A 24,224-nucleotide genomic window follows, 5' to 3' on the forward strand; every position below is an offset into this window, starting at 1 on the left:
CAAAATAAACACACAAGAATGTTTTTTCTTCAAATAATAACTGTACAAAGCAGTTTAGGGGGTTAAAGAGAGTGGTTATGAGGTGTTAGAAAAAAAAAAACGGCACTGAAAAGTGCCTTTACATTGCGGTCTATGGGAACTGTGTGTTCCCATAAACCACAATGTAAATATATATGTACAGTATATACTTATATACATATATATTTATGTGTTAATTTGTGTATATAGATTTATAAACACATACATATATATGTATATATTCATATTTATTTTAAATTTGCTGCGCTACTTACTCCCTTCGCTGCACTAGGTTCTCATGGTGTGTCATACAGCATGAGAACGAGGCTCCCATTGGAGCCTATCGGCTAGATTTGGAGTTTTGTCGGTAACGACCCGAAAAACTAACGCCGGCTTTTTTCTGGCCGCACCATAAAAATAACTCTGGTATTGACAGTCCACAGAATGGCTGCGTTAGGCTCCAAAAAAGGAGCGTAGAGCATTTTTAACGCAGCTTCAACTCTCGATACCAGAGTTGCTTACGCAAGCGGCCAGCCTCAAAAACGTGCTTGTGCACGATTCCCCCATAGGAAACAATGGAGCTGTTTGAGCTGAAAAAAACCAAACACCTGCAAAAAAGCCGCGTTCAGCTCCTAACGCAGCCCCATTGTTTGCTATGCGGTAACCCTTCCTACGTCTGCACCTAACACCCTAACATGAACCCCGAGTCTAAACACCCCTAACCTTACACTTATTAACCCCTAATCTGCCGCCCCCGCTATCGCTGACCCCTGCATATTATTATTAACCGCTAATCTGCCGCTCCGTAAACCGCCGCTACTTACATTATCCCTATGTACCCCTAATCTGCTGCCCTAACATCGCCGACCCCTATATTATATTTATTAACCCCTAATCTGCCCCCCACAACGTCGCCTCCACCTGCCTACACTTATTAACCCCTAATCTGCCGAGTGGACCTGAGCGCTACTATAACAAAGTTATTAACCCCTAATCCGCCTCACTAACCCTATAATAAATAGTATTAACCCCTAATCTGCCCTCCCTAACATCGCCGACACCGAACTTCAAACATTAAACCCTAATCTGCCGACTGGAGCTCACCGCTATTCTAATAAATGTATTAACCCCTAAAGCTAAGTCTAACCCTAACACTAACACCCCCCTAAGTTAAATATAATTTACATCTAACGAAATTAATTAACTCTTATTAAATAAATTATTCCTATTTAAAGATAAATACTTACCTGTTAAATAAATCCTAATATAGCTACAATATAAATTATAATTATATTATAGCTATTTTAGGATTTATATTTATTTTACAGGTAACTTTGTATTTATTTTAACCAGGTACAATAGCTATTAAATAGTTAAGAACTATTTAATAGCTAAAATAGTTAAAATAATTACAAATTTACCTGTAAAATAAATCCTAACCTAAATTACAATTAAACCTAACACTACACTATCAATAAATTAATTAAATAAACTACCTACAATTACCTACAATTAACCTAACACTACACTATCAATAAATTAATTAAATACAATTCCTACAAATAAATACAATTAAATAAACTAGCTAAAGTACAAAAAATAAAAAAGAACTAAGTTACAAAAAATAAAAAAATATTTACAAACATAAGAAAAATATTACAACCATTTTAAACTAATTACACCTACTCTAAGCCCCCTAATAAAATAACAAAGACCCCCAAAATAACAAAATGCCCTACCCTATTCCAAATTACTAAAGTTCAAAGCTCTTTTACCTTACCAGCCCTGAACAGGGCCCTTTGCGGGGCATGCCCCAAAGAATTCAGCTCTTTTGCCTGTAAAAAAAAACATACAATACCCCCCCCAACATTACAACCCACCACCCACATACCCCTAATCTAACCCAAACCCCCCTTAAATAAACCTAACACTAAGCCCCTGAAAATCTTCCTACCTTATCTTCACCCTGCCAGGTTCACCGATCCATCCTGAAGAGCTCCTCCGATGTCCTGATCCAAGCCCAAGCGGGGAGCTGAAGAGGTCCATGATCCGGATGAAGTCTTCTATCAACGGCATCTCAATCTTCTTTCTTCCGGATCCATCTTGCAGACCTCCGACGCGGAACATCCTCTTCTCCCGACGCCTACTAGCCGAATGACGGTTCCTTTAAGGGACGTCATCCAAGATGGCGTCCCTCGAATTCCGATTGGCTGATAGGATCGGAATTAAGGTAGGAATATTCTGATTGGCTGATGGAATCAGCCAATCAGAATCAAGTTCAATCCGATTGGCTGATCCAATCAGCCAATCAGATTGAGCTCGCATTCTATTGGCTGTTCCGATCAGCCAATAGAATGCGAGCTCAATCTGATTGGCTGATTGGATCAGCCAATCGGATTGAACTTGATTCTGATTGGCTGATTCCATCAGCCAATCAGAATATTCCTACCTTAATTTCGATTGGCTGATAGAATCCTATCAGCCAATCGGAATTCGAGGGACGCCATCTTGGATGACGTCCCTTAAAGGAACCTTCATTCTTCAGTTGGACGTCGCCGGATGAAGATGGGTCTGCGTCGGAGGTCTTCAGGATGGAGCCGGTCCTCATCGGATGAAGATAGAAGATGCCGCTTGGAAGATGATGGTTGCCGGTCCGGATCTACTCTTCTTCCCGGATAGGATGAGGACTTTGGAGCCTCTTCTGGACCTCTTCAGCCACCGGATGATGGATCGCCAGCCCCCGCTTGGGTTGGATGAAGATTTTGGAGCCAGGACGGATCGGTGATACCTGGTGAGGTGAAGACAAGGTAGGATGATCTTCAGGGGCTTAGTGTTAGGTTTATTTAAGGGGGGTTTGGGTTAGATTAGGGGTATGTGGGTGGTGGGTTGTAATGTTGGGGGGGGGGTATTGTATGTTTTTTTTACAGGCAAAAGAGCTGAACTTCTTGGGGCATGCCCCGCAAAGGGCCCTGTTCAGGGCTGGTAAGGTAAAAGAGCTTTGAACTTTAGTAATTTAGAATAGGGTAGGGCATTTTGTTATTTTGGGGGTCTTTGTTATTTTATTAGGGGGCTTAGAGTAGGTGTAATTAGTTTAAAATTGTTGTAATATTTTTCTTATGTTTGTAAATATTTTTTTATTTTTTGTAACTTAGTTCTTTTTTATTTTTTGTACTTTAGCTAGTTTATTTAATTGTATTTATTTGTAGGAATTGTATTTAATTAATTTATTGATAGTGTAGTGTTAGGTTAATTGTAGGTAATTGTAGGTAGTTTATTTAATTTATTTATTGATAGTGTAGTGTTAGGTTTAATTGTAACTTAGGTTAGGATTTATTTTACAGGTAAATTTGTAATTATTTTAACTATTTTAGCTATTAAATAGTTCTTAACTATTTAATAGCTATTGTACCTGGTTAAAATAAATACAAAGTTACCTGTAAAATAAATATAAATCCTAAAATAGCTATAATATAATTATAATTTATATTGTAGCTATATTAGGATTTATTTTACAGGTAAATATTTATCTTTAAATAGGAATAATTTATTTAATAAGAGTTAATTAATTTCGTTAGATGTAAATTATATTTAACTTAGGGGGGTGTTAGTGTTAGGGTTAGACTTAGCTTTAGGGGTTAATACATTTATTAGAAAAGCGGTGAGCTCCGGTCGGCAGATTAGGGGTTAATAAGTGTAGGCAGGTGGAGGCGACGTTGTGGGGGGCAGATTAGGGGTTAATAAATATAATACAGGGGTCGGCGGTGTTAGGGGCAGCAGATTAGGGGTACATAAGGATAACGTAGGTGGCGGCGCTTTGCGGTCGGCAGATTAGGGGTTAATTATTGTAGGTAGCTGGCTGCGACGTTGTGGGGGGCAGATTAGGGGTTAATAAATATAATATAGGGGTCGGCGGTGTTAGGGGCAGCAGATTAGGGGTACATAAGGATAACGTAGGTGGCGGTCGGCAGATTAGGGGTTAAAAAAAATTATTTGAGTGTCGGCGATGTGGGGGGACCTCGGTTTAGGGGTACATAGGTAGTTTATGGGTGTTAGTGTACTTTAGAGTACAGTAGTTAAGAGCTTTATAAACCGGCGTTAGCCCAGAAAGCTCTTAACTACTGACTTTTTTCCTGCGGCTGGAGTTTTGTCGTTAGATGTCTAACGCTCACTTCAGAAACGACTCTAAATACCGGAGTTAGAAAGATCCCATTGAAAAGATAGGATACGCAATTTACGTAAGGGGATCTGCGGTATGGAAAAGTCGCGGATGAAAAGTGAGCGTTAGACCCTATTTTGAGTGACTCCAAATACCGGCGGTAGCCTAAAACCAGCGTTAGGAGCCTCTAACGCTGGTTTTCACGGCTAAAGCCAAACTCCAAATCTAGGTCTATGGAAGTAGTACCCTTGCTAAAAGGGGTATAAATGTAAAATAAATTATTATGTGTTTAACGCCTGCAAAGTGATTAAACATAGTTAAATGCAGCTCTAAAGAAGCACTGCACTGATGATCCAGCAATAACTACGGCTCCTGATTGGTGACTACACACATATGCCGCTTCGTATTGGCTCAGCGGACTTCAGTGCTGGTACAGTGCTGATTTTAGCCATCTGTTTAACCCCTTTGCAGAAGATAAACACAATGTAATATGCAAGCATTAGAGCATTTTCTCACTTATATATCCCTTTAAAAAAACATTTTATTTACATGTTTGTTATTGTGACTCTATGACAAGAAAAAATGATTTAGATATTATAGTAATATATATATATATATATATAATAAGGTGCTGAACCTAAAAGCTTTCCATTCCGGGTTTTTAAATAAATTTACCAAAAATTGATAATTGCTCTATCTGAATAATTAAAGAAAAAGAAATTGGCTTTAGTGTCCCTTTAAATGTATTTTTGATGTGTTTTGTAAAACTTTTTTGTCTCGCTAACTTGACACGTTAAATTTGATTGCGCTCAAGAGAACACATTTACTTTCAACTCATAATAGGAGCGCTATTTCCGTTGCTTGCAAAAAGCCAAAAAAATCCAATATCACTTGCACACAACAGTTTGTGCACCACTCTAAATCTAGCCCTTACTTTTATTTTTGGGAGGTAACAATTTCACGTTTCAGGGGTATTGATGGCAGAACATTTTTTGGAGTTGTGATCACTGAAAAAAAACACATTGCCAATACCAGAGAAGTCCAGAAATTGTGATTAACCCCAGCAAAAGAAAAAGGTGCCCTAGTTTAACTCTCCTAACTAATCATTATGGTTGATATCAAATCGCAATAAAACTGTAAGAAAGTATCAATACACAAAGGCAAACACAGTTTTAATTATTAACCTGATGGATTAGAATGTAAAACGCAATTAGCACTATTTCTGCCATTAAGCAAAGTCATTTAAGGGCAGTATGAGATATTGAATGATCTCACTAATCCCGAGCCAATGTATTTATTAGTTTTTTTGTAGCCACTTCCAACTTAAATTATTTTAGCAGCGTCTAACAATTTGCTATTAAAGGGACATCAAACCCATGTGGGAGCTAGCTGAACATATAGAACGAGCAAATGACAAGAGGTATGCATGAGCAGACTCCAATCAGCAGTTAGCTCCCAGAAGTGCACCGCTGATCCAGTGCCTTCCTAGGTATGCTTTTCAACAAAAAAGATACTAAGAGAACAAAGATAATTAGATAATTAGAACAAAGATAATTAGGTAATTAGAACAAACATAATTTGATAGCAGAAGTAAATTGGAAAGTTGTTTAAAATGCTTTATCTGAATCATGGAATTTTAATTACGACTTTACTTTTCCTTTAACCTATTGTTTTACTGCTCTTTTTTCTGAGACCCTCGTTCTTTCAGTGTAAAGTATCTTCTAAGGACATCAAGGTTATGTACTTTGTTTAAAAAATGTAGGGCTAGATTACAAGTGGCGCTCTAACTGTCGCTCTCACTGAGCGACAGCGGCTTTTTTTGGCTTTTTGCAACAGAAATAGAGCACTTATTACAAAGTTAAAAGTAAATTAGATCACAAGAGCGCAATCACATTTTACGCTTGTCAAGTTATAGCAGGACTGATAACCTTGCGTAGAGGGTAGTGCGTTAAAAAAGTTGAACCAAACACAAGACAAATACAATTAAAATTACAGTTACACTATCTGATAAAAAATAGTCACATACACAGGGCATTTTGTGGGGGTACTAACCAGTACTGAGTACCACCACCTTTGCCAACTCATCACAGGTAACATTTGTAATCGTCATGTAAATACTCTAGTTTGTCACAAGAGGGAGCTGCAAACTATATCAAGCATTGTGATTAACTTTATCGCTGTACTTTACTCGAAGTTACTAAGCACAATATATCAATCATTACTCAATGAGAACCGGCACCGCACATAAATATTAAAAAAGCTATAATGGTTAAAAGGTATATGGTATATAACAAGGTGTTTGATGGCAAAAGGCTATATTGTATGTATATATATATATATATATATATATATATATACACACACATATACATATATATGTCTAAATATGTGTTTGTATGCATATACAGTATATATATATATATATATGTGTGTGTGTGTGTGTGTGTCTGTGTGTGTGTACATATATATTTATATGTTTTACTGTATATTTACTGTACATATTTCACATTCCAGTGTTCTTCACATACAGGACAATGCTATTTTTATTGTATATATATATATATATATATATATATATATTAGTATATACCTAAAACTGTATATATATATATATATATATATATATATATATATATCTTATCCTCAGGGTGTCACTGGTTTTACCTACATAATAAAGTCCACATACACAGATAATGATATATATTACATGTGTGGTGGTACAGGTAAAGTGGTGTTTGATCAAAAACTTTTTGTTAGTGTGTGGATGGTGAAATACCCTGGAAAAGTACCGCAACATTATACTACTAAGTTCCCCCTGAGCAAAGTATAGAAAATAGTCATTGCAATTAAATGTGTTTGTGAAACATCTTGAAGTAGGATAATCCCAATTACTTTATTTTATACATCAATAGTATGCGCAGTCTGTTTATCTATGTTGGTGCTTGCATGTCTGTCAATTTATGGTCAGCAGGCCAGGTTCTCTGCAGAATGCTGACCTGTGCAATATAATGTATTTGCTACAGATTCAACCTTACCAGTTTCATCCCGAAGTAAAAGGTGACCTGTTTTGCTTACAGTGTTTCCCAAGTGGCTGTGGGTAAAGCCCAATGTATGATCATAAATCCCCTCAGAGTGTGCAGTCACTGCATCAAACATATATAGCATGCACTGTAATTCCCCCATCTTCAAAAAAAAAATTGCCTCCGCCTGCGCGGTGTTTCGGAGGGGCCCTTGTAAACCTCATTCCCCAAGGTTCACTTGGGGTGGATGACAGAGGATCGGTGGGGCACCTTTCTTGAACCCCCCCCCCATGTGGAGGCAAAAGAAATAGGGTAGATGGGGGAATTACAGTACATTGAGCTTTAGTCACAGCTGCTTGGGTAATGTACGTATGTACGTTTTACCCGGGTAATTCTAGGATTACCCCGATTTCTTACTTTATCTGTAACATTTACATATTATATATATATATATATATATATATATATATATATATATATATATATATATATATATATATATATATATATATAAAACAATATTTATTATGAGGGCATGGAAGACTTGGTGAGTTTGGTGTGCAGCAGAAGATTGCATGAAGAGGACCTCCATGTAGGATCTCTGGTTAATTCAGATCTCTGGCTAATTCTATAAGCGCTAATTGCTACGGCGAGCTCAAGGTTTCAATAACCAGACATTTGTAATGGATTTATCTATCGCACGACTGCAAATGGGCAAATTTGCCCGTTTGCGAGGGCGCGATAAATTAGCGCTCCATTAGTAATCTAGCCCGATATCAGTGACTATATGCAGTCAATATCAGTGACTATATGCAGACAATATATTACAGCACTAAAAGGTTTTAAACAATACATAAATGATAGACAGGTTGATGAATTCAGAGCAAGTATTAGCCTGAGAATAAAATAATTATATATTTGTATAACTCTTAATTAGCTGTTATATGTGCAAAGTTATATGCATATAAATCCTGTAAATAAATTTACTCTCTGAATTTGAAATAAAGAAACTTACTTAATGACGTCTCGGGGTCCTCCGAGGAAGGGGTGAACACCCCGAAACGACACTAATAGAGTGTTTATTTCAAATCCAGAGATTGCATTTTTTTACAATATATATATATATATATATATATATATACACACATACACACAAATAAATACATATGTATACATATCGAGATATATTTAAAAGTGCTTTGGAGCCCTTTACAGTCATGTACATGAAAACATGTACAAGTATACTAATGCAATATTCATATTTGATAGTCTTATACTGTGTATTTACAGTAAACATTATACATTATAATGTATAGATATATATAGTACCAAAATACCATCAGATATATCTAGAAATATGATGTATTTATGAATAAATAGAACATATTCTTGTATGTGAAGAATATTGGAATGTGAAATATTCATATTTTCATGTTGGGTTAGCGCACCTGAGAATATGTGATCGGGTTTGTGCAAGAGTGCGGTGGGTTTTTTCCCACTTTTTTGTTCCATTGACTTTTATTGGGGAATACATGAACATGCATGCAATATTCTAAGTTTGGCTTTTTTGCCCTCGTCGGGTTAGCATGCAAAAAACAGTTTACTTTCAACTCGTAATACGAGTGCAACCTGACATGCGCAAAAAAAACATACTCCTAGCGCAGTTAACGCTCAAACGGGAGTGTTAATTAGCGTTTCACTTCTAATCTAGCCTTTATGAAACAATTTTAAAGGTGTTAATCTCCCTTTGTGTTTCTGTGTGTGTGCACACTAATACCTTATACATCTCCTCTGCGCACTAATCCATTTATAGAAGCCTTCCTGTCTATTCCACAAGACTACTCTTTTTCAGAGACCACAAGCTTTAGTAAAGGTACAGTAGTACGGTACAGGAGTTGTGGGTGCTGATCCCATACTTACCAATAACAGTGAGGTGAGCACTGGCAGTGATACTTGTCACAACATTGCTAGCCACGCATTCCCATTCTCCGTGATCTTCCTTACTGAGTGAGCGAAATTGCAGGGAGCCGCTGGGCAGCACATTGTGCTTACTGGAAGAGGGTCTCCCAACCTGAGGGGGAAACACAATATTCACTGCAACCTAAGAATAAATACACAGATCATTGCTAGCTGAAAATGAACACATAGCTCATTACAGAGAATAAATACAGAGCTCACTGCTAGCTGAGAATAAACACACAGCTCACTGCTAGCTGAGAATAAACACACAGCTCACTGCTAGCTGAGAATATACACACAGCTCACTGCTAGCTGATAATATAAACACAGCTCACTGCTAGCTGAGAATATACACACAGCTCACTGCTAGCTGAGAATAAACACATAGCTCACTACTAGCTGAGAATATACACACAGCTCACTGCTAGCTGAGAATAAACACATAGCTCACTGCTAGCTGAGAATATACACACAGCTCACTGCTAGCTGAGAATATAAACACAGCTCACTGCTAGCTGATAATATAAACACAGCTCACTGCTAGCTGAGAATATACACACAGCTCACTGCTAGCTGAGAATATACACACAGCTCACTGCTAGCTGAGAATATACACACAGCTCACTGCTAGCTGAGAATAAACACACAGCTCACTGCTAGCTGAGAATATACACACAGCTCACTGCTAGCTGAGAATATACACACAGCTCACTGCTAGCTGATAATATAAACACAGCTCACTGCTAGCTGAGAATATACACACAGCTCACTGCTAGCTGAGAATATACACACAGCTCACTGCTAGCTGAGAATATACACACAGCTCACTGCTAGCTGATAATATACACACAGCTCACTGCTAGCTGAGAATATACACACAGCTCACTGCTAGCTGAGAATAAACACATTGCTCACTGCTAACTAAGAATAAACACATAACTCACTGCTAGCTGAGAATTAACACACAGCTCACTGCTAGCTGAGAATATACACACAGCTCACTACTAGCTGAGAATATACACACAGCTCACTGCTAGCTGAGAATATACACATAGTTCCCTGCTAGCTGAGAATATACACACAGCTTAATACTAGCTGAGAATAAACACACAGCTTGCTGCTAGCTGAGAATATACACACAGCTCAAAGCTAGCTGAGAATAAACACACAGCTCACTGCTAGCTGAGAATAAACACATAGCTCACTGCTAGCTGAGAATAAACACACAGCTCACTGCTAGCTGAGAATATACACACAGCTCACTGCTAGCTGAGAATAAACACACAGCTCACTGCTAGCTGAGAATAAACACACATCTCAATGCTAGCTGAGAATATACACATAGCTCACTGCTAGCTGAGAATATACACATAGCTCACTGCTAGCTGAGAATATACACACAGCTCACTGCTAGCTGAGAATAAACACACAGCTCACTGCTAGCTGAGAATAAACACACAGCTCACTGCTAGCTGAGAATAAACACACATCTCAATGCTAGCTGAGAATATACACACAGCTTAATACTAGCTGAGAATATACACACAGCTCACTGCTAGCTGAGAATATACACATAGCTCACTGCTAGCTGAGAATATACACATAGCTCACTGCTAGCTGAGAATATACACATAGCTCACTGCTAGCTGAGAATATACACACAGCTCACTGCTAGCTGAAAATATACACACAGCTCACTGCAAGCTGAGAATATACACACAGCTCACTGCTAGCTGAGAATATACACACAGCTCACTGCTAGCTGAGAATAAACACATAGCTCACTACTAGCTGAGAATAAACACACATCTCACTGCTAGCTGAGAATATACACACAGCTTACTGCTAGCTGAGAATAAACACACAGCTCACTACTGGCTGAGAATATACACTTAGCTCACTGCTATCTGAGAATATACACAGCTCACTGCAAGCTAAGAATATACACACAGCTCACTGCTAGCTGAGAATAAACACACAGCTCACTACTGGCTGAGAATATACACTTAGCTCACTGCTATCTGAGAATATACACAGCTCACTGCAAGCTAAGAATATACACACAGCTCACTGCAAGCTGAGAATAAACACACAGCTCACTGCTTGCTGAGAATAACCACACAGCTCACTGCTAGCTGAGAATAAACACACAGCTCATTGCTAGCTAAGAATATACGCATAGCTCATTGCTAGCTGAGAATATACACATAGCTCACTGCTAGCTGAGAATATACACATAGCTCACTGCTAGCTGAGAATATACACAGCTCACTGCAAGCTGAGAATATACACACAGCTCACTGCTAGCTGAAAATATAGACACAGCTCACTGCTAGCTGAGAATAAACACATAGCTCACTGCTAGCTGAGAATAAACACACAGCTCACTGCTAGCTGAGAATAAACACATAGCTCACTGCTAGCTGAGAATAAACACACAGCTCACTGCTAGCTGAGAATAAACACACAGCTTAATACTAGCTGAGAATATACACACAGCTCACTGCTAGCTAAGAAAATACACATAGCTCGCTGCTAGCTGAGAATATACACATAGCTCACTGCTAGCTGAGAATACACACAGCTCACTGCAAGCTGAGAATAAACACACAGTTCACTGCTAGCTGAGAATATACACTCCCGTTTACAGGACTTCTCCAGACTGGCTCCCATCTTGTGGAACTCTCTGCCTCGCTCCACAAGACTCTCTTCTAGTTTTAAAAGCTTCAAGTGCTCCCTAAAGACTCTACTGTTCAGGGACGCATACAACCTACGCTAACCTTTCCTAATACCAGTTCCTCTCCTCCACTGCAATCCCCTGAACCCTCTTAGCATGTAAGCCTAAAAGTCCAGCTGTTTTTAGATCACCTTCTTAAGAGCTGACTACATCAGTGCAACTCTTGGCAGGGCCCTCTACCCAATAATTGTTTTGTTGTACTCCCCCTTTGTTTATAGCGCTGCGGAATCTGTTGGCGCTCTACAAATAACCGATAATAATAATAATAATATACACACAGTTTAATACTAGCTGAGAATATACACACAGCTCACTGCTAGCTGAGAATATACACACAGCTCACTGCTAGCTGAGAATAAACACACAGCTCACTGCTAGCTGAGAATAAACACACATCTCAATGCTAGCTGAGAATATACACACAGCTTAATACTAGCTGAGAATATACACACAGCTCACTGCTAGCTGAGAATATACACACAGCTCACTGCTAGCTGAGAATAAACACACATCTCACTGCTAGCTGAGAATATACACACATCTCACTGCTAGCTGAGAATAAACACACATCTCACTGCTAGCTGAGAATATACACACAGCTCACTGCTAGCTGAGAATATACACACAGCTCACTACTGGCTGAGAATATACACTTAGCTCACTGCTATCTGAGAATATACACAGCTCACTGCAAGCTAAGAATATACACACAGCTCACTGCTAGCTGAGAATATACACACAGCTCACTGCTAGCTGAGAATAAACACACAGCTCACTACTGGCTGAGAATATACACTTAGCTCACTGCTATCTGAGAATATACACAGCTCACTGCACGCTAAGAATAAACACACAGCTCACTGCTAGCTGAGACTAAACACCCAGCTCACTGCTAGCTGAGAATATACACATAGCTCACTGCTAGCTGGGAATAAACACACAGCTCACTGCTAGCTGAGAATAAACACACAGCTCACTGCTAGCTGAGAATAAACACACAGCTCATTGTTAGCTGAGAATATACACACAGCTCACTGCTAGCTGAGAATATACACACAGCTCACTGCTAGCTGAGAATAAACACACAGCTCACTGCTAGCTGAGAATATACACACAGCTCACTACTGGCTGAGAATATACACACAGCTCACTGCTAGCTGATAATATACACACAGCTCACTGCTAGCTGAGAATAAACACACAGCTCACTGCTAGCTGAGAATAAACACACAGCTCACTGCTATCTGGGAATAAACACACAGCTCACTGCTAGCTGAAAATATACACACAGCTAAGAGCTAGCTGACAAAAAATACACACTTCTTAGTGCTAGCTGCGAATATACATAATAGCTCACTGCTAGCTGAGCATATACACATAGCTCACTGCTAGCTGAGAATAAACAAATAGCTCACTAATAGCTGAGAATAAACAGCTCATTGGTAGCTGACCATAAACACACAGCTTACTGCTAACTAAACATATACACACAGCTCACAGCTAGCTGAGAATATATACACAGCTCACTGCTAGCTGAGAATATACACATAGCTCACTGCTAGCTGACAATAAACACACAGCTCACTGCTAACTGACAATAAACACACAGATCACTGCTAACTAAACATATACACACAGCTCACTGCTAACTAAACATACATACACAGCTCACTGCAAGCTGAGAATATACACATAGCTTACTGCTAGCTGAGAATATACACATCGCTTACTGCTAGCTGAGAATATACACACAGCTTACTGCTAGCTAAGAATATACACATCGCTTACTGCTAGCTAAGAATATACACATCGCTTACTACTAGCTGAGAATATACACATCGCTTACTGCTAGCTGAGAATATACACACAGCTCACTGCTAGCTAAGAAAATACACATAGCTCACTGCTAGCTGAGAATATACACACAGCTTACTGCTAGCTGAGAATATACACACAGCTTACTACTAGCTGAGAATATACACAAAGCTAACTGCTAGCTGAGAATATACACACAGCTTACTACTAGCTGAGAATATACACAAAGCTAACTGCTAGCTGAGAATATACACACAGCTTACTACTAGCTGAAAATATACACACAGCTCACTGCTAGATGAGAATATACAGAAGGGATAGTGCCACAGCATTGAAATATCACATACAATGCAAAAGCATATACTCTAAGGAAACCCTCTAACCTTAGATAAAATTACTAAAAACAAAAAGGATTCTCAAACACCTATAAAAACAGGTGTAGAGAAAAGTATGCACTGCGCTTCAAATTGAAGCTAAATGTATGTATAGTATCTGAGGTCTCAATAGTTAATTACCAAATGGTATAAAATAATTTAATTATCCAAATATATATTAAAAAACACTGATAAGAGGTACATACATCATACCAAACGTAATCATATATGATCACATAAATAGTTAAAAAACAAATGAGCATAAATGAAGATATGAATTGGTAAACATAAATGAGCATAAGCAATAAGAATAAAAAGTCCAAAGCAATTTTAAATAAAAGAAAGTCCATTTGAAATGCAAACAGCATTGAAGAGTTGTTAGTGCAATAAGCGTTGATAGTGCAATAGGCGTTGAGTGGACAGTGGTTGTCAAGCTGCTTCAAATACAGAGACAGCAAAAAGAAAGATTCTTTTTTTAGCCAAATATATTAAATTCAAGTAAAATGGTGCACGTAATTACTTACACCGGGTAATCTTTTTATGTCTCCAAAACGTGGATTGTGGAGTCCGGTTGTTAGCTACCACCCAGCTCTGTCTGCGGATATCCAATGGTTTATTTAGGCGCAACTTTTATTTTTCACTCTGTGCAGTACACAGCCGTTCACAGCAAGTAGCCACTATGCAACTACGGATGCCGTGAGGGGTCATAAAGCTGTAGAAAATAGAGCAACGCGTTTCGGCTTCAACAAGTCTTTTTCAAGCTCTATTCTCACAGTGTTTCCTACTCCAATTTATACCCATCTCCTTAAAGGGATATCATCTTGTATCAAGGGACATTAAGATAGAATACTTAATTAAAAGGATCTCATTTATAATTTGTTAATAAAATCTAGAGAACTTTTATAAATAAATTTATAAATATTTCATATTCAAATTAAAAAAAAAATATTTAAAAGATTGATACTTTGAATTTATAAAAAGTATTTAAATATAAATAGAGATTTGTGGAAATTAATAATCATAAAAAGATGATATACAAGTGGAGAATTCATTATAATATACACAATAGTTCATTACACAAATTAGTTCATAGAAAACATACATGTGAATAAAAATGTGTACATATACATTTGTATTATGTTCCCTTTAAATACATAACTACTCTATAAGATGACAACCTAAATCTAATTCTAAATTTAAACCCTTGGGACTTAGTGTCCCTAGCTGGAATATCCATTTTCCATCTTTTTTTTAATTTCATTGTGTGAATTACCCCCTCTCCATGGGCGTAACCATCTATCTATGCCCTTGAATTTAAAATGGTTGAGATTTGCTCCATTATAGTGAAAAATGTGTTTTGGAACCGGGAGATCTTTATTTCTTTCTGAATCATGGTGTTCTATTGAAAGAATATGCTCTCTAATTCTATCCCTTAGGGGTCTTTCTGATTCCCCCATGTATTGAACCCCACATTTGCATTCTATTAATAAGATTTCTGTCTGTACATTTAATCATATGGTTAATTTAAAAAAAGTTTCTCCTGTGATATATGATGTTATTTCTTTCTTCTTCATAGCATATTTACACGATTTACACTTATGGCATGGGAAAAACATTTAGTTTAATCCCCCATAAGCCAGACCCTGTACCTAATTCTTTTCTTTAGGTCAGTGGGAGCTAGTCTTGTTTTTAAATTTCTTGCCTTTTTGTAAACCTATTTGAAGTTTGTCTGATAAGAGGGGACCTAGCAGGTCATCGCTTTTTAAAATATTCCAATGTTTTTTTAAAATGTTTTCTATTAAGTATTTATTTCCACTATAGGGAGTAATGAAAGGCATAAAACAGCAGTCTTTAGTTATTTTTTCTTGCTTTTTATCTAGAATAACTTCTCTTTTATAGTTTTGAACCTCATGTCTCACAGTTTCAAGTTCTTTCTCTCTATACCCTCTGTCTATAAACTTCTCTACAAGGATTTTTGACTGAACATCATAATCTGTGATGTGACTACAATTTTTGTTCATTCTAACAAATTGACCCTTGGGGATATTCTTTTTCCACAAGTCATGGTGACAGCTCTGTTGATTAATATAATTATTGGCATCTACTTGCTTAAAATATGTTCTTGAATGTAACTTATTTTCTTTAACAAATATCTCTAAATCTAAAAAGTGTATTAGGGAATTACTTCTCTCGCACGTGAATTTTACATTTTTTGATTTATTATTCCTAGAAGTGAAAAATTCATCAAAAATGCTCTTGCTTCCCTGCCAAATAATCAGAATGTCATCTATATACCGCTTATAGGTAACCGGTTTTTCCCCAGCATGCAACCAGCAAGAAACTGTTGTTCCCAATGGCCCATAAATAAATTTGCATAGCTGGGGCAAACCTGGTCCTGATAGCAGTACCTCACTCTTGGTTGTAAAAATTTCACAAAAAGGAAAAGTAGTTATGATGGAGGATAAATCTGATACATTCCAAAATAAAAAAAAATGTTTGTCATTCATTGTTGCATCTGTGTCTAGATAGTATTTGATGGCTTCAATGCCGTCTTCGTGTGATATGCATGTATATAATGAGGCAACATCACATGTTATCAGTATATATTCTTCTTTCCAATTAAGATTTCTAACTAGATTTAATACTTCAGTTGAGTCTTTTAAGTAAGATGGTAAAAGTTTTACATGTTTTTGGAGAAAGAGATCAATATATTCTGAGACATTTGCTGTTTTTGAACCAATGCGTGAAATAATAGGCCTCCTAGGGGGATTTGTGATGCTCTTATGGATTTTTGGGAGACAGTATAGTAAAGGTATTCTTGGGTACTTTATTGACAGATATTTACTCTCTTTTTCTGTAAGGATACCATTTTTTCTTCCTAAGTCTAAAAAGAGCTCTAACTTTTTGGAATACTCTATAGTTGGATTTTTTTCTATTTTTTTATAAGTGTTATTATCTTCTCGATTATCCTTACATATTTGTATGTATTGTTCCTTATCCGCCTCCCTTATTCGCTGGTTTTATTATTATTTTTTCATCTTTTTCCAATTGGTTTATTGTAGTTAACATTTTCTTAGATAAATTACTCTTAATTTTTTCAACTTTTGATATTTCTAAATTTTCAATGTCTTTCAACACCAGCTTTTCAAAAGTTTCAATAGAGGCTCCTTTATCATATTTTGGGTAGAAGTTAGATTTTTGTCTAAGGTTAGTGTGTATATATTTATCTTTGTTTTGATCATTAAGTTGAAAGCTTATTTCTGGTCCTTTTTTCAGGAACAATCTTTTTACAGTCATTTTGCGAATAAACTTGTGTGCATCAATATATGCATCAATAATTCTTCTTGTGGTTTAGTTAGAATTGTTGTACTTAAATTAAAAATCCCCTTATTACCCATTAGATTACTATCTGTGTCACTTTGCTATTTTTTGTTGTTTCTCCTATGTCCTCCTGCCTTTCCTCTCTTTCTGAGGCTCGTCTTTTTCTTCCTTCCCTTTGCGGTAGTTGTTTTGTATTTGTTGTTGGGTCTAATTCTAAAAAAGATCTTTGTTTAATCTCTGTCTGTTTCTTTTTCTCATTCGCTTTGTATCCCCCTGATGTGCCTGTTCTAGATTCTGATAGTATTTTGAATCTGTTGGACATGTTTATTCCTGGTGTATTAGGTGTGTAAATGTGGTCCCTGGTGTTGCCTCTAGGGTTTGCTTGTTTCCAATGTTGATTTGTATTACTAGAGTAATTTCTGTCATTGCACTGTTGGTGTTGCCTATTCTCAAAAGCCCTATCGTTTCTGTTTTCAAAGGTAACATCAGGGACCACATTTACACACCTAATACACCAGGAATACACATGTCCAACAGATTTGAAATACTATCAGAATCTAGACCAGGCACATCAGGGGGATACAAAGCTAATTTGAAAAAGAAACAGACCGAGAATAAACAAAGAACTTTTTTAGAATTAGGCCCAACAACAAATACAAAACAACTTCCACAAAGGGAAGGAAGAAAAAGACGAGCTTTAGAAAGAGAGGAAAGAGAGGAGGACATAGGAGAAACAACAAAAAATAGCAAAGTGACACAGATGGTAATCTAATGGGTAATAAGGGGATTTTTAATTTAAGTAAAACAAATCTAACTAAACCACAAGAAGAAATATTAAGTAAAGTTTAAACATTTGCACCAACCACAAAACTAAATAGGTTTGGCACATATATTAATGCACACAAGTTTATACGCAAAATGACTGTAAAAAGAGGGTTCCTGAAAAAAGGACCAGAAATAAGCTATCAACTTAATGATCAAAACAAAGATAAATATATACACACAACCTTAGACAAAAATCTAACTTCTACCCAAAATATGATAAAGGAGCCTCTATTGAAACGTTTGAAAAGCTGGTGTTGAAAGACATTGAAAATTTAGAAAAATCAAAAGTTGAAAAAATTAATTTATCTAAGAAAATGTTGAATGCAATAAACCAATTGGAAAAATGTGGAATTGTTATAATGGATAAGGAACAATACATACAAATATGTAAGGATAATCTAGAAGATAATAACACGTAAAAAAATTAGAAAAAAATCCAACTATAGAGAATTCCAAAAAGTTAGAGCTCTTATTAGACTTAGGAAGAAAAATGGTATCCTTACAGAAAAAGAGAGTAAATATCTGTCAATAAAGTACCCAAGAATACCTTTACTATACTGTCTCCCAAAAATCCATAAGAACATCACAAATCCCCCTGGGAGGCCTATTATTTCACGCATTGGTTCAATAACAGCAAATGTCTCAGAATATATTGATCTCTTTCTCCAAAAACATGTAAAACTTTTACCATCTTACTTAAAAGACTCAACTGAAGTATTAAATCTAGTTAGAAATCTTAATTGGAAAGAAGAATATATACTGATAACATGTGATGTTGCCTCATTATATACATGCATATCACACGAAGACGGCATTGAAGCCATCAAATACTATCTAGACACAGATGCAACAATGAATAACACATTTTTTTTATTTTGGAATGTATCAGATTTATCCTCCATCATAACTACTTTCCATTTTTACAACCAAGAGTGAGGTACTTCTATAGGGACAAGGTTTTCCCCCAGCTATGCAAATTTATTTATGGGCCTTTAGGAACAAAGGTTTTTTGCTGGTTGCATGCTGGGGAAAAACCTGGTTACCTATAAGCGGTATATAGATGATATTCTGATTATTTGGCAGGGAAGCGAGAGCAGTTTTGATGAATTTTTCACATCTATGAATAATAAATTTAAAAAATTAAGATTTACGTGCGAGAAAAGTAATTCCCTAATACACTTTTTAGATTTAGAGATATTTGTTAAAGAAAATAAGTTACATTCAAGAACATATTTTAAGCAAGTAGATGCCAATAATAATATTCATCAACAGAGTTGCCACCATGACTTGTGGAAAAAGAATATCCCTAAGGGTCAATTTGTTAGAATGACAAAAAATTGTAGTAACATCATAGATTATGATGTTCAGTCAACAAATCCTTGTAGAGAAGTTCATAGACAGAGGGTATAGAGAGAAAAAACAGTTACCTATAAGCGGTATATAGATGACATTCTGATTATTTGGCAGGGAAGCGAGAGCAGTTTTGATGAATTTTTCACATCTAGGAATAAGAACTCAAAATATTTAAGATTCACATGCAAGAAAAGTAATTCCCTAATACACTTTTTAGATTTAGAGATATTTGTTAAAGAAAATAAGTTACTTTCAAGAACATATTTTAAGCAAGTAGATGCCAATAATTATATTCATCAACAGAGCTGCCACCATGACTTGTGGAAAAAGAATATCCACAAGGGTCAATTTGTTAGAATGAACAAAAATTGTAGTCACATCATAGATTATGATGTTCAGTCAAAAATCTTTGTAAAGAAGTTTATAGACAGAGGGTATAGAGAGAAAGAACTTGAAACTGTGAGAAATGAGGTTCGAAACTATAAAAGAGAAGTTATTCTAGATAAAAAGCAAGAAAAAATAACTAAAGACTGCTGTTTTATGCCTTTCATTACTCCCTATAGTGGAAATAAATACTTAATAGAAAACATTTTAAAAAAAATTGGAATATTTTAAAAAGCGATGACCTGCTAGGTCCCCTCTTATCAGACAAACCTCAAATAGTTTACAAAAAGGCAAGAAATTTAAAAACAAGACTAGCTCCCACTGACCTAAAGAAAAGAATTAGGTACAGGGTCTGGCTTATGGGGGAATAAACTAAATGTTTTTCCCATGCCATAAGTGTAAATCGTGTAAATATGCTATGAAGAAGAAAGAAATAACATCATATATCACAGGAGAAACTTTTTTTAAATTAACCATATGATTAAATGTACAGACAGAAATCTTATTAATAGAATGCAAATGTGGGGTTCAATACATGGGGGAATCAGAAAGACCCCTAAGGGATAGAATTAGAGAGCATATTCTTTCAATAGAACACCATGATTCAGAAAGAAATAAAGATCTCCCGGTCCCAAAAAACATTTTTCACTGTAATGGAGCAAATCTCAATCATTTTAAATTCATGGGCATAGATAGATGGTTACGCCCATGGAGAGGGGGTAATTCACACAATGAAGTTTTAAAAAAAAGAGGGGAAATGGATATTCCAGCTAGGGACACTAAGTCCCAAGGGTTTAAATTTAGAATTAGATTTAGGTTGTCATCTTATAGAGTAGTTATGTATTTAAAGGGAACATAATACAAATGTATATGTACACATTTTTATTCACATGTATGTTTTCTAAGAACTAATTTGTGTAATGAATTATTGTGTATATTATAATGAATTATCCACTTGTATATCATCTTTTTTGTGATTATTAATTTCCACAAATCTCTATTTTTAAATATTGATATATAAATACTTTTTATAAATTCAAAGTATCAATCTTTTAAATATTTCTATTTTAATTTGAATATAAAATAAAAGTTCTCTAGATTTTATTAACAAATTATAAATGAGATCCTGTAAATGAAGTATTCTATCTTAATGTCCCTTGATACAAGATGATATCCCTTTAAGGAGATGGGTATAAATTGGAGTAGGAAACACTGTGAGAATAGAGCTTGAGAAAGACTTGTTGAAGCTGAAACGTATTGCTCTATTTTCTACAGCTTTTTGACCCATCACGGTATCCGTAGTTGCATAGTGGCTACTTGCTGTGAACGGCTGTGTACTGCACAGAGTGAAAACTAAAAGCTGCGCCTAATAAACCATTGGATATCCGCAGACAGAGCTGGGTGGTAGCTAACAACCGGACTCCACAATCCACGTTTGGGAGACATAAAAAGATTACCCGGTGTAAGTAATTACGTGCACCATTTTACTTGAATTTAATATATTTGCCTAAAAAAGGATCTTTCTTTTTGCTGTCTCTGTATTTGCAGGAACTTGACAACCACTGTCCACTCAACGCCTATTGCACTATCAACGCTTATTGCACTAACAACTCTTCAATGCTGTTTGCATTGGAAATTGACTTTCTTTTATTTTAAATTGCATTGGACTTGTTATTATTATTGCTTATGCACATTTATGTTTACCAATTCATATGTTCATTTATGCTCATTTGTTTTTTAACTATTTATGCGATATATATGATTGTGTTCTTGTTTTTATCTATGTTTGGTATGATGTATGTACCTCTTATCAGTGTTTTTTAATATATATTTGGATAATTAAATTCTTTTATACCATTTGGAAATTAACTATTGAGACCTCAGATACTATACATACATTTAGCTTAAATTTGAAGTACAGTGCATACTTTTCTCTACACCTGTTTTTATAGGTGTTTTAGAATCCTTTTTGCTTTAAGCAGAGAATATACATACAGCTCACTGCTAGCTGAGAATATACACCCAGCTCACTGCTAGCTGAGAATATACACACAGCTCACTGCTAGCTGAGAATATACACACAGCTCACTGCTAGCTGAGAATATACACCCAGCTCACTGCTAGCTGAGAATATACACACAGCTCACTGCTAGCTGAAAATATACACACAGCTCACTGCTAGCTGAAAAAAAACACAGCTCACTGCTAGCTGAGAATATACACACAGCTCACTGCTAGCTGAAAATATACACACAGCTCACTGCTAGCTGAAAATAAACACAAAGCTCACTGCTAGCTGAGAATAAACACACAGCTCACTGCTAGCTGAGAATATACACACAGCTCACTGCTAGCTGAAAATAAACACAGCTCACTGCTAGCTGAGAATATACACACAGCTCACTGCTAGCTGAAAATATACACACAGCTCACTGCTAGCTGAAAATAAACACAGCTCACTGCTAGCTGAGAATATACACACAGCTCACTGCTAGCTGAGAATATACACACAGCTCACTACTAGCTGAAAATATACACAAAGCTCACTGCTAGCTGAAAATAAACACAAAGCTCACTGCTAGCTGAGAATAAACACACAGCTTGCTGCTATATGAGAATAAACACTCAGTTCTCTGCTAGCTGAGAATAAACACACAGCTCACTAGTAGTTGAGAATAAACACACAGCTCACTAGTAGTTGAGAATATACAAACAGCTTACTGCTAGCTGAAAATATACACACAGCTCACTGCTAGCTGAAAATATACACACAGCTCACTGCTAGCTGAAAATAAACACAAAGCTCACTGCTAGCTGAGAATAAACACACAGCTCACTGCTAGCTGAGAATATACACACAGCTCACTGCTAGCTGAGAATATACACACAGCTCACTGCTAGCTGAGAATATACACACAGCTCACTGCTAGCTGAGAATATACACACAGCTCACTGCTAGCTGAAAATATACACACAGCTCACTGCTAGATGAGAATATACACACAGCTCACTGCTAGCTGAGAATAAACACATAGCTCACTGCTAGCTGAGAATAAACACACAGCTCACTGCTAGCTGAGAATATACACAGCTCACTGCTAGCTGAGAATAAACACACAGCTCACTGCTAGCTGAGAATACACCCAGCTCACTGCTAGCTGAAAATATACACACAGCTCACTGCTAGATGAGAATATACACACAGCTCACTGCTAGCTGAAAATAAACACAAAGCTCACTGCTAGCTGAGAATATACACCCAGCTCACTGCTAGCTGAAAATATACACACAGCTCACTGCTAGATGAGAATATACACACAGCTCACTGCTAGCTGAGAATAAACACCCAGCTCACTGCTAGCTGAGAATATACACCCAGCTCACTGCTAGCTGAGAATATACACACAGCTCACTGCTAGCTGAGAATATATACACAGCTCACTGCTAGCTGAAAAAATACACCCAGCTCACTGCTGGCTGAAAATAAACACAAAGCTCATTGCTAACTGAGAATATACACAGCTTTTTTTCTTTTTTCTTTTAGCAGAGAATATACATACAGCTCAATGATAGCTGAAAATAAACACAAAGCTCATTGCTAACTGAGAATAAACACTCAGCTTGCTGCTATCTGAGAATAAACACTCAGCTCACTGCTAGCTGAAAATATACACAGCTCACTAGTAGTTGAGGATAAACACACAGCTCACTGAAAACTGAGAATAAACACACAGCTCATTGCTAGCTGACAATAAACACACAGCTTACTATTAACTAAACATATACACCCAGCTCACTGCTAGCTGAGTATACACAGCTAACTGCTAGCTGAGAATATACACACAGCTAACTGCTAGCTGAGAATAAACACACAGCTCACTGCTAGCTGAGAATAAACACACAGCTCATTGTTAGCTGAGAATAAACACATAGCTCACTGCTAGCTGAGAATATACACACAGCTAACTGCTAGCTGAGAATGTACACACAGCTCACTGATAGCTGAGAATATACACATAGCTCACTGTTAGCTGAGAATATACACACAGCTCACTGCTAGCTGAGAATAAACACACAGCTCACTGCTAGCTGAGAATAAACACATAGCTCACTGCTAGCTGAGAATATACACATAGCTCACTGCTAGCTGAGAATATACACATAGCTTACTACTAGCTGAGAATATACACATAGCTTACTACTAGCTGAGAATATACACATAGCTAATTTCCAGCTGAGAATATACACACAGCTCACTGCTA

The 24,224-nt window shown here is 36.7% G+C and overlaps 1 protein-coding gene across 1 annotated transcript in view; it reads right to left on the reverse strand.

Moving 5' to 3' along the window:
* IGSF9B (immunoglobulin superfamily member 9B) overlaps positions 1-24,224 on the reverse strand; it is a 257,520-nt gene that overhangs the window by 168,444 nt on the left and 64,852 nt on the right. Inside the window, exon 11 of the mRNA XM_053691163.1 lies at positions 9,115-9,265. Within this exon, the coding sequence (XP_053547138.1) occupies positions 9,115-9,265 (151 nt within the window). The remainder of the gene's footprint in view (positions 1-9,114; positions 9,266-24,224) is intronic.

This window comes from Bombina bombina, chromosome 8 (assembly GCF_027579735.1).
Source record: "Bombina bombina isolate aBomBom1 chromosome 8, aBomBom1.pri, whole genome shotgun sequence".
In the NCBI taxonomy this organism is placed as follows: domain Eukaryota; kingdom Metazoa; phylum Chordata; class Amphibia; order Anura; family Bombinatoridae; genus Bombina; species Bombina bombina.